The sequence below is a fragment of the Sinocyclocheilus rhinocerous genome, unplaced genomic scaffold (assembly GCF_001515625.1).
Source record: "Sinocyclocheilus rhinocerous isolate Xijiao unplaced genomic scaffold, SAMN03320098_v1.1 scaffold411, whole genome shotgun sequence".
Taxonomy (NCBI): domain Eukaryota; kingdom Metazoa; phylum Chordata; class Actinopteri; order Cypriniformes; family Cyprinidae; genus Sinocyclocheilus; species Sinocyclocheilus rhinocerous.
The window spans coordinates 2,757,233-2,770,082 of NW_015640493.1; the positions used below are offsets into that span (position 1 = coordinate 2,757,233).

General features: G+C 37.1%; 1 protein-coding gene across 3 annotated transcripts in view; it reads left to right on the plus strand.

Annotated features, from left to right (window-relative positions):
- Window positions 1–12,850, plus strand: part of LOC107753261 (enhancer of polycomb homolog 1-like) — a 34,997-nt gene that overhangs the window by 13,272 nt on the left and 8,875 nt on the right. For 2 of the 3 annotated variants that reach the window (XM_016569391.1, XM_016569390.1), the window contains exons 2-4: window positions 5,422–5,581; window positions 9,216–9,361; window positions 11,546–11,752. In XM_016569391.1, the coding sequence (XP_016424877.1) occupies window positions 5,482–5,581; window positions 9,216–9,361; window positions 11,546–11,752 (453 nt within the window). In that variant the 5' untranslated portion in view covers window positions 5,422–5,481. Of the gene's footprint in view, window positions 1–4,867; window positions 4,890–5,421; window positions 5,582–9,215; window positions 9,362–11,545; window positions 11,753–12,850 lie in introns of those variants that run through there. The other variant, XM_016569392.1, reaches the window with a different exon arrangement.

Here is a 12,850-nt window from a genome sequence, read left to right on the forward strand (position 1 = left end):
TACTAGTTCGGAGGTCTCTTTTGGCCCTTTTTTAATGAAATAAAAATAACTGCTTTATTTAGAAGCAGGGTAATTTAAATTTCATTTTTGTATTGTAATTTTTATCATTTTTATTTTATTAGTTAAAATACAACGCCCACAAAATAATATTCAGTGTTGGGCTGCCGAATCTCCGAATGAGTGCATGTTGAGGGGCGAGCTGAGATATAGTAGGCTACTATAATGTCTTCAGCCGTTTGCAAATGAATTTGTAGTGCTATATATCAGCTTAATTAAACATAATTATTTTGTATACACGGTATAAAAAATCTGTAAAAATATTGCACTGAAATGTCTCAGCGCTTTACGTTCATTTTAAGACATAAACGTTTGTATTTATGGGATATTTTGATATAATTCTGTGTGTATTTGTCCATACACAGATGCACGTTGCCTTTACAGTAGTCAGCGCCGAACAACAGGCAAACAAAATATAAACTGAGGTTACAAATGTGATTCAGTCAAGATCAGTGAGGGATTTTCTTTTCTTTCGTTCTTTAAATTGGAATAGCTTTTCGATGCCCAACCCTCCTACTAAATTATTTCATTCTTGCATGCAAAAAGACTTGTATGGTGACGATGGGGCTATGTAAAATATTTTTTACAACTTGCTAGGTTTATCATTTGTCATTTTTTTCCGATAATGTCGATAATCGTCTGTTACCTGACTGTTGGCATCAACATCGCGATACTTACGAGATATAGTCGATATACGATAATATCGTCATATCGTCCAGCACTACTGTAGAAGTAATGGTGTTAAGGCTGGGCGGTGTGACATTGTGTACTATGCAGTGATAGTGATGTGTCAGTCAGTAGGGAGATTGAGTTTGTACTACAATATTATTTTTAAAAAGTGTATTGAGTTGCAGACTGGAACTTCTAGTTTATATTAGAGGTTGACCAATGTATCGGTTTTGCCTATTAATTGGCACCGATATTTGATTGCTGGAACTATCGGCTATCAGCTAAAATTGTGTGGTTGCAGCACAGAAAACAGCGCGCAAGTGCAGAAGTGAGTTCTATTTCGTCGTCTTAGTTGAATCTTTTGAATTCGCAATAAAAGCCATTCAGAAATCGAGAAGCAGAATCTAAATGTAATTTTATAACAAGTCATTTGATTCCTGACCTTATACATCTGATCTGATTTCCGAAATTGGAATAGCTTTTCGATGCCCAACCCTCCTACTAAATTATTTCATTCTTGCATGCAAAGAGACTTGTATGGTGACGATGGGGCTATGTAAAATATTTTTTACAACTTGCTAGGTTTATCATTTGTCATTTTTTTCCGATAATGTCGATAATCGTCTGTTACCTGACTGTTGGCATCAACATCGCGATACTTACGAGATATCGTCGATATACGATAATATCATCATATCGCCCAGCACTACTGTAGAAGTAATGGTGTTAAGGCTGGGCGGTGTGACATTGTGTACCATGCAGTGATAGGGATGTGTCAGTCAGTAGGGAGATTGAGTTTGTACTACAATATTATTTTTAAAAAGTGTATTGAGTTGCAGACTGGAACTTCTAGTTTATATTAGAGGTTGACCAATGTATCGGTTTTGCCTATTAATTGGCACCGATATTTGATTGCTGGAACTATCGGCTATCAGCTAAAATTCATGCTGGTAGTTTTTCCGGGTTGCGTCCGTTGCTGGAGTGGGTGAGAAGCTCCGCTGTCTTTATACAGTACAAGAGCGAGAGTGGCCTCTAGAGGCAGAATCACTGACATCTCTGGCTGTTTGTTTTGACACTTGACAGAGCGGAACACTTCAGATGCGAATTTAAAACATCGACAACTAAATTGTGTGTACACATTATACTGTAGTGCATGTTTTCATATCATTGATATGAAGATGCTGCATTAGTGGAGAAAGGACAGCAGTATGTTTGCTATCAAGGCTGAGAGGACGCAAACATTAGCCGTACCTCAAAAGGTTAAAACAATGTGACCAAAACACACGCAAGTCTGACACATATGCTTAATGTCACGATTGTTACTGTCCATTTGCATTAGTTTATATTCAGCTGGTCACATTACATCCATCTTTCTGTGGCTGTATGCTTCATATAGAGAGCTGTAATAATGATTGCGCTTTTCTCTTTTGCTCAGTTTTTTGTTTAAACATCAAACTCCTCTCATTGAAGTGAACTTTTGCCCATTTGGTGATTAAATAAACTGTTTTAGACTGCCGCTTGAACTGAACGTGACGCGTCCGGTGTGTGTGATCCCTGTGTGTGCGGGCATCAATATTATTAATATGCGGGGGCTGGGCATTGAAATCGCTTTTGAATGCTCGCTCACTTTTTACTTTCACTTTCGAGATTCACGATCACACATACTCTGTGTATATTACGGAGCGGCAGTACTTGCCACACATTTCACAAGATTAGATTTTTGTCAGTGGTGCTCAGGATCTGCAAATCATTCGCCATTGTCCTATCAGTCACCTCTCCTTACTCTGTTTATGTGGTAATTGAAATTTTATGTACTGTAATGTAACTGGCTACTGCTAGCAAGAGGCTAACCATATCCCTTTAGTGACTCCGTAGAACACGTTATTCGTTTTCTGTGCCTTTACGAATTCGGATTCACTATTCGGGCACATTCCTAATAATGTGAACCTGTTTTTCCACTGTTGTCAGACTTCAGTCATTCAAAACAAATCAAATAAGATAAATAGTCGTATTCCCAAATCTTTTTGTCAAACTCATTTGACCTAAATATTTAAGTGAAGTAATTAATTTAATTTAATATTTCAGTAATTTAACAAATTCATGTTGACATAGAGACGTTGTGTGTGTGTGTGTGAGAGATCGTTGTGTTTTCTCTCCCTTCATCTGTTTGTAATTATGATCCTCTGAGGTCAGTGACGGGGTCACCCTCAGCGGGGGGAGCTTTTGCAATCCGAAGGTTATTCAGAGGACTGTGCCAAAGAAAGTCTAGCTTTTGTCTGCTGATAATTTCCTCCTTGCGTAAGACCTTTCAGTGAGGGCTCGCAGCTGAGTCATTTAAGACGAGGTGTGTTTGTGTGTGTGAGAGAGAGAGTTTGGACTCTAATGGACTATTGAAAGTTAGTTTCTAACAATGGCTGGCAAGAACACAATGTTAATATGCGTTAAAGTAAATAGACCTTTTTTTGCTTTCTTATTACCGACTTTATCTCCTGAGTTTCTTCGAGCTCCTCTGGTGAAATGCTTTCAGGCTATCATGTGTAATGTTTTTAATTTCCTTACGCCAAGTGCAATCATTTCAGATGAGCTGCTAGGGTGCATGACGTCTGCCGAACTGGGCGAATTATTTGGACTTTGAGTTCAATTGCGCTTTATGCTGATTTCAGGCTTTTCATTTCCCAACATGGTGTATTTTTGGAGGCTGCACTCTCTTTTATGTCTTTTAGAGTAGGTTTATTTTGTTTCATGCAGCCTGTTTACACAGCCTACTTATTTGAGGAGGTTTTTGAAAACCGGTTCAGGTCATTGCATTCAAATTGTTTCTGTGTTTTCTCTGAAACCACAGCTCATCTGTTTTATGATCTGATCTATACTGCAGATTCACAGGGGAGATAAAAGAGAAAACAAATGCATTGTGTAGTTTTGAATGCGGTGTAGTTTTTGAAGTAATGATCAAGTGAATGACTCAAAGACCAAATTGGCTTTATTGAGGGACTGTCCCCATTGCCTCTTCAGCACTGGTTATTGTAGAAATTGGACTTCTGGGAAAAAAATAGCCAAGGCAGATCATTGCAGCGTGTTTTTACTGTCTTTGTGGAAAAAATGATGCAATCCATTGTTTGCAATCAAGCTACAGTCGTGACGACAATCAAAACATTGTTTTGAACTCTGGTACTTTGGTAAATATCTTACAAATGGCCTGAAAGTCAGTGGTGTTTCGTAATTAATAAACACTAATGACGTTCAATTAGCAAGTGATTTGTTCTTTTGATTTTGAATCTTTTAATGATTCATTGGATGCATTTGAGGATAAAGCGGTTTGGAATATGTATGGATGAATAATAGTGTTCATAAACAACAGTTTAGAATATATTGCAAAATTGTGAAATATTTGACCTAAATATTGTTGTTCATTTCTTTTTTTTCTTTTTCTCAGTTTGTTGCATTACAAAATGTCAAGTGGATTCGCTAAATGAATCAGACTTTCCAATGGTAATACACATAATGCAACAAAATAGTAGCTTGTATTAGAGATGCACAATATTGGATTTTTGCCGATATTTTCCAACTCATTTTGGCCGATACCGATATATTTCCTTTTGTTTGGAAACAACACCAAGTCTCTCCTGTGCAGAAATTATAAGCAAAATATTTTTTTAATTTTGGTTGGTTTTTAACAAGAACTTATTTGTTAGAATTAAATAAACAATAATGAAGGTTTTTTGACAGTACATTGAAGCTTTGAAAATAACTATAAATAAACATATCAATCGCTGCATTTTTTCCCCCAGAAATATGCAAGGTTAACCCTAACATTTTATTTTAAGATTTAACATTTGTAGATGGTCTAAAACAAAAGAGTTATAAAAATTCTGAAAATCTTTTAGAGCTTATGATTTGTTTAAAAAATAAAACATATTGCAGATTAATGAATAAATCAGTATACAATTATTTAATTTACAAGTGTCATGTTTGTGATTTTTTTTTTTTTATGTAAGCTATAGCAGTTTACTCTATCATACACCGAATGCATCATTCTGTACATGCTTTCACAGATTAAATGCAGCAGTCCAAACAGTCATCTACTCATCATTCAGACAAAACTTTGCTTCAAGAATGAGCCACACTGCTGACGTGATCTAATCACTAGCACACCCTGAGCACATGTGAGTTAACGCATTCCTCTTATCGGCAAGACATATCGGCATAATTTTTCATATCGGGCCGATGCCTATATTTACATTTAAAGCCAATATTGGCCGATTCCGATATCAGTCCGATAATATCGTGCATCCCTAGCTTATATATATTTTAAATGGATAGTTCACCCAGAAATGAAAATTGTTCCAAACCTGTATCTTTCTTTCTTCTCTTAGGCACAAAATATATTTTGAAGCATACTGGTAACCAAACAGTTGCTGATAGCCATTGACTCGCATAGTATATTTTCCATACTATGGAAGTAAATGGCTACTGGCAACTGTTTGTTTCCCAACATTCTTTAAAATGTCTTTTGTGTTCAGCAGAAGAAAGAAACTCATTCAGGTTTGAAACTGCTTAAGGGTGAGTAAATGACAAGATTTTTTTTTTGGGTGAACTATCCTTTTAAGACTCACTTTTTGTGGTTCAGCATGATTCATACTTTGTGTATGGAAATGTTTACTGAAACATGTGTCTCTTTCTTTATGGTTGCCATAGGAACACCATCTCCAGAGGGCGATTTCTGCCCAGCAGGTGTACGGAGAGAAGAGGGATAACATGGTGATTCCCGTCCCAGAGGCCGAGAGCAACATCACCTACTATGACTCGCTCTACCCCGGAGATTTCAGGATGCCAAAGCAGCTCATTCACATACAGCGTGAGTGCACGGATCTTATTGAGGGAGTTTTTCTTTAAAGGTCCTACATTGTCAAAACTGAAATTTCCTGGCTTTTTTCACGATAACTGAGGTCTAGGGGCTATTTAACTACCATATCAGTTTCAAAACAGTCAGTCCACAGTAAAATGCACACAGCCTGCATAACGTAGCTGTGATTTTTCACGAACCGTTGATTCCGTAAAAAGTTGACGTCAGAACTACACAGTCACCGCCTTCAGTATTATGTCAATTCTGGCACCAAACATCACAACAAGATGATATTTTAATCTCCTTATGTAGCCGAATCTGCGCTGGTTTGAATGGGCCGCCTCCAGTTGAAGCCTTTGTTACCGACATCTGTCCGCCAATTCCTGAACATCAGGTGTTTTGTGTTGTTTTTTGTTCTTCGTGACTGTTTCTGGATTGCAGGCTGCACCGTCTGCCACGTCCTATACGTTTGGGGGCTTTCACTTCGTCTGCTTGTTGAGATGTCCCCAGAATGCCCCTTTTCTTCATAGGTTGTGTGTTTATTTGAGTGCATGGACCATTCTGTGCATATTTTTGAGCATCATCTGCCAATGGCAGGTGATTTGAGAAAAGTTACAGGCCGTAAATATTTCTTACTGGCTGTTGAACTATATTCTGCATCATGTATGTGTGTTTTTGTTCACATGACCGTGGAATTACTAAATGTCGATGAGTCAGTCTCCATTTCTCGGTTGAGGTTTAAGACTTGAATCTCATGATTTTGTTCCTTGTTTTTGCGGCTTAAAGGGGTCATATGATGCGATTTTCAAGTTTTCCTTTCTCTTTGGAGTGTTACAAGCTGTTCTAGCGCGCGCACAGGTGAGACCTGAACAGCACACGTTGATATCGGTGTTTAAGCTAAACTTGTTTAACCTTTGCCAGTTTAAACATTTAAAAGCCAGAGGACGCTGTAACGTAGTTCGTCACGGGAAGAAGGAGGCGGGAACCGGCGAACGTTCAAATACTTTAATCAAATATCACAGACGCGAACTCACGTGCGCAGTGAGAAGATTTGTGCGTGCGCTCGAACGCTCGCAAATATTAAGCTTTCTCTTAAGTATTGTGTTTAAATAGACAAATTCATACAAAAATTGTCAAAATGCCCATCTTGGTAAGTATCCTATAGCAGACATAGCCGGCTGAACGTACTGTATCAGTGCATTCTCTTAATGCTGTCTATGGGAGGGTCAGAGAGCCCTCAGATATAATCAAAAATATCTTAAATTGTGTTCCGAAGATGAACGAAGGTCTTACGGGTTTGGAACAACACAAGGGTAAGTAATTAATGACAGAATTTTCATTTTTGGGTGAACTAACCCTTTAAGTGAGTCCGGTGGCCCCTGGGGTGTCTGTAATGGAACCAGGAGGTGTCCTGCTGTCAAAGGGCGTATGAACACGCTCCCACACACACCAGACAAGATGGAGGAAGTGAGGATGAGGCGCTGGGAACTGTAGTGGGAACACCGTTCAAATGGGTGGGAACTGTAGTGGGAACACGGTTCAAATGGGGAAGTGAAATAAATCTCTTGGGATCTCTGAAATACTCTTGATGGGCAAGATGTGTGTTTTTACATCACTCACTCAAGTGAGTTTTCATTGATTTATTGTTTGTTAGCTCCAGCATGCACCAGACTGTGTCTGAAAGGTCTCCTAAATGGAGTTTATTTTGGACAAAAAACTAAGTTTTATGTGCCGTTTAGAAGCCGGTAAATCTGAAATCGATGCGACCATAATAAGAGTTTGCAACAAAGTGGTAGCCCATTTAGAAAATCGAAAGGAGTCTGTGAAAGGTTGTACAGAAGATTATTTAGAAATTGTTAGAAAATTTAAGTGATTTTTTTTTTTTTCAGATGCTTTGCTCTGAGACAAACTTTATCTTTATTTTTTTATGTCTTAGGCTATTTCTTGGTTTTGGTTTTATTTCTTTTTTTTTGTTAATGCAGTGCCAGTAAACATAGTGATGTGTGTCATGCACTTAGATGTTTCTTTGTCTGGCTTAGTGTTGTAAAACGTGTAGGTTCGCTGAGTGGGTAGTCAAAAACTGTGTTTTTGTCTCAAAATCTTGCTCCTTTGAATATTAATCATAAAATGTGTTCTCATTGGTTTTTATCACATCATGCAGCATTATGACTTCAATTACAGAAAAATTGTGGGGAATAGGGATGGGTACCAAGAACCGGTATTTTTTTGGACCGGTACGTAATTGGGTCAATACCAGAGTACCGATAAGCTTCAGGACAAACGATACTGTTATCGATACTTGCGTTGTTTTATCTCTGTATACTTCAATGTTAACGACGAATTAGAAGCTGCTGCTTGTCATTTTCCTTCACTGAATGATGTGTCCGACGTTTGCTCGACGTGCGTATGATATCCATGCGCATGTGCTGTGTGTGTTTGCGTGCGATCAGTCATCGCGGCAAGAGTGAAACGTTTGAAAGTGTGGGCTCACGTTACAAAACTAAGCGACACCAGTGTCAGATGCAATATATACAGTAGAGTGAACGAAGGTGGCAACACTAGTAATATAATGAAAAATTTACTAACAAAATACAACCTCTACCTCAAGCAATGTGCTGTTATGTCTCGCGGCTCCAGCTCCAACTGAAACTCGCGAGACACATTCACATCAACTATTGATTCGGTAGAGTTACACTCACGAGACTTATTCGCAATCACAAAAGTACATTATTTCCACGTGCTTTAAAGCCTTGCCGGTTAAACGTTTTATTCGCGTGCTGTTCTAACATGTGCTTATTCAGAGCGCGTACACCCGAAGCGTGCATACACTAAAAGGGTGGTCAAACAGCACCTGATTACTTGGTTATCTTAATTATCGTCTGATTGCGCTAATACTGTCAAAATCACACAAGGTTTACATATAAACAGTTAATTATGTCTAAAGTGAAAGTAAACAGATGAGAGAAAAACGGATGCGTGCAGCTCTTAAAGCGGCAGTACTAAATATGCTACCGCTTGTCATTAAAGGGATAGTTCACCCAAAAATTTTAATTCTGTAATTATTTACTCAGTCATGTTGTACCAAACATGTATTAATTTTTATTTAGTCTTGTGCTGAACATAAGATGATATTTTGAAAAATGTGGGTAACCAAACAGTTGCTGGTCCCCACTGACTTTAATAGAAGGGAAAAAAATTATGAAAGTCACTGGGGACCAGCAACTGTTTGGTTTCCCACATTCTTCAAAATAACTTTTTATGTTCAACAGAAGAAAGAAACTCATTCAGGTTTAAAACAACTTGTAAACGATACCCATCCATAGTGGGGAATACTGGGAATTTGACCTGTCTGAAACGTAATCATTATAACTCTCAGAAGTTCTATAGCAGCCATCCAATCAGATTGAAACTGGCTATTTTTGCTAGTGTTTGCAATTTATCCGTGTAAACTGCATCTGAGGCTCTGTGGGTGTGTTGTTTTAGGCTGAAACAAAATTGCACCTTGATGAAACCTTGAAAGAATGAAGAAAAGTGGCCATATTGTCAGACCTGAGAACTTGCTGCAAACTTCTAAATGTAAAACTAATATCTGAAAGGAGTCTTAAGCTTTGAGTCTGTTTAACTTCCACTGCCTCTCTTCCCACAGCTTTCAGTCTAGATACGGAGCAGCCGGACTACGATCTGGACTCTGAGGATGAGGTTTTTGTGAATAAGCTGAAAAAGAAACTGGAGGTGGAGGCCCTGCAGTTCGAGGAGATGATTGACAGATTGGAGAAAGGCAGCGGACAGCAGGTTATTAAAAAGATTCGCCGCTTACAATGAGAACTGCAGAATAAAAACGCTCGAAACTTTAAATTGAAAGCTGAAGTGATTCTGCTAAACTTTTCTGTCTGAATTCAGGATGTTGCTCTTTGGAATCCTGAAATCCCACAAACCAGGAGTTTAGTTTAAATTGGTGACTGATGCAGATATCTAGAGCAGCTGAAAGATGAACAGCTGTCAGCCTATGCTGATGAACCGTTTAAAAGTTTGGGATCAGTATTGACTAGGGGTGTGACGAGATCCGATGTGTCTCGCGAGATCTGACTGGTCTCGTGAGAACGTGACGATATCCTCACGCAGACCTTTCAGATATATTTGCATTACACTGGCTCATTCACAAGTGGTGGTATTTAAGATATTTTATGTTACATCAGGCAAGTGGCCGCATGATAAGCGGGGACATTACGCAGTGTAGTCTTTATCCAGTCATAAAAACAGAATTCACAGTTTAATTTGTCAAATTTTGAATGAATTAATCAAAAGTAGGTCATTACACTTAAATTTTTTCAGTAGAATGTACATAGCCTACTACTACTACTAAAATGAAACGAACAATATTTTTCAAGGAATAATCACACAAAACATTTCTTCCATGTTTTAATTTTAATAGTAAATCCCCTTTGTTTGCCAAAAAATCTTGTTTGCTTAATTTTCAATAATTAAAAGATAAATGATCAATTAAATTTAATATTTTATGCCTTCATTTGATAACCAGAAAAATTTAAATACACAACACAGAATTTCTGAGGGGAAAAAAATTTAATAAGGCTACTTTAAGAAAAAAAATGAATAAATTAAGTCGTTTTATGCATTCAAATAATTAGACATGCTAAAACACAGAATTTGGTAACAATAAATAATATGGTGAGAAAAAAATAAAACATTTCATAGGGCCCTAAACCTGTAATTTTTGTTAAACTTTTAATAAATCGATGTGAAAATGTATACGTTTAATGATTTTAATAAATTAGACATGCTTTTTAATTAATAAAATTTAATTTAACTATTAAAAAGGAGTCGAGAAAAATTAAAATGGAAAAAACGGAATTTGGAAAAAAATAAAACTGAATTTAGGAAAAAATTTAACGGATTTCATAGGGCCCTAACTATCCCTCAGCCTTGCCGCGCCCCCCAGTTTGGCAACCACTGCTTTATTCTTTTAAATTGATACATTAATCGTGTTTATTATATATTTTTTTTATTAAAGTTGAAATCAGTTTACTAAATAATGTAAACTTGACTGACTGCTTCACTTCCACTTTAAAGGGATATTTATGTTTATTATTTATTTTTATTTATACTATTTATAATTTTTGTGCAATTACTTGCCTGTCAGTTGAGTTTGTAGCAAAACATTTGGCAGTGTTTAAATGTTATTACTGCATAAAATTTATTAAAATATATGTTTAATTTCGTAAAGTACAAGTTGATTTCAAAATGCACCAACTTTTTTGAATTGTGTTTTTCAGTTGATTAAAAGACTATTTTTCCTTATATATTTCATCATTGAGGATTTCTTTAAAAAAGTCTAAAAATCTCGTCTCGTCTCGTTCTCGTGAACCCAGTCTCGTGTCTCGTCTCGTGGGATAAGTGTCTCGTCACACCCCTAGTATTGACAGTAAAAATATTCATAATGTTAGAAAAATTTATATTTCAAATATATGCGGTTATTCATGCATTTATTCTTCATCAAAGAATCCTAAAAAAAATGCATCACAGTTTCCACAAAAATATTAAGCAGCACAACTGTTTTCAACATTGATAATAATAAATGTTTCTTGAGCAGCAAATCAGCATATTAGAATGATTTCTGAAGGATCATGTGACACTGAAGACCGGAGTAATGATGCTGAAAATTCAGCTTTGATCACAGGAATAAATTACATTTTAAAATATTCAAATAGAAATATAATGTTAAAGTGCAATAATAATAATAGAAACTTCTTTCCAAAACGATTTAAAAAATTTGACTGACCCGAAACGTTTAAACTGTAGTTTATATTAATTGGTCTATCATTTTTTTTCTGTTTTTTTTTTTATTAATTTCATTTTTACAGTTTTTATATATATATATATATTTATATATTTATATATTAGTATTGTTGCTATTATTACTGATTACTTTTTTTAAAACCAAATTATTCTGTACCACAGCTGGTGACCCTACAGGAAGCAAAGCTGTTACTGAAGGAGGACGATGATCTGATAAGGGAGGTGTTTGAGTACTGGAGCAGGAAGAGGAAACTGTGTAAAAACGGATCCCTCATCCCAACCATCAAGCAGGAAAAGCGGGACGTTTCCAGCACCAATGACCCCTATGTGGCCTTCAGGCGCAGGACTGAGAAGATGCAGACGAGAAAGGTGAGCCGTTCTGGTCAGAGCCATGGCCGTATCGATGTTGTCTTATTCCTTTAATGCTGATCCTCTAACAGGCTGGATTGATGAAAGCAACTCAATGTCGCACCCACTTTAAGATGAGCTGTCAACCTTAAATGTGTCTGTATTCAACGATTTTGAAACCTTTTTCCCCCCCTGAAGTCCATATAATTTTGTAGTTATGGCATCTACTAACTAGACCATGCAATATTTTGACTGCTTTGAGGTAAACTGATTTCATAAATGATCTTCCAAAATGGAATTACTTTTGATCGAATGAATCGGTCAAACCGAGTTATCATACTATTACCACCACAACGAGAGTTGACTAAAGAAAGACAGCTGTCCATCACTGCATTCACGACTGCAGGTAAGCACCGCTGTACCCGAGTGAGCCGAGAAGAGAGCTCATCTGACAGTGAAATGATCTTCACTGAAATTGAGACATGTGCTTCCTTTAAGTTTCCTTGAGGGAGAGAGTGCTTTAAGAACAGAAAACACAAAGCGCTGTAAGAAACTCCGCTTAGCACACCGTTATCTTTGTGTCTCTGGAACGTCTGTGTCGGCGCGCGTTCATATTGTTATCACTCAGACTGAGGAGCCAACTTTCACCCGAGCATGTGGATATTACTGTTTTTCTCAACATTAATATGTGAAACAATATAAACACAATAAACTTAGGCCGATTCGAGTGTATGTATGTTCTGTACTGTAATTGGCACGGTCTGCTTTATTTTTTCCGTTTGCTCTGCTTGAGCTTGAATTTTGTTCTTTATATATATATATATACAGGGCTCTACAGTGCGACCATTTCAGTCGCATTTGCGACTGAAAACTACTGCGTGCGACTATGAACATTTTTTTAGGAGCACCAGTGCGACTGACCCGATCATCATCATATTTGCGATTGCGCTCAGGGGAGCTTCAAACTTGTTTATTGAACTGTTGTATTAAATCAGTAAGTTAATATTAAGTGACTTACATTGTCTGACTATAACACTATTGTCTGATTTTGCTCTATTTCATCATTGATAATAATTTAAAACAAAGACACAGCGGAGCCGCTGCGCATCTCCATTCAAA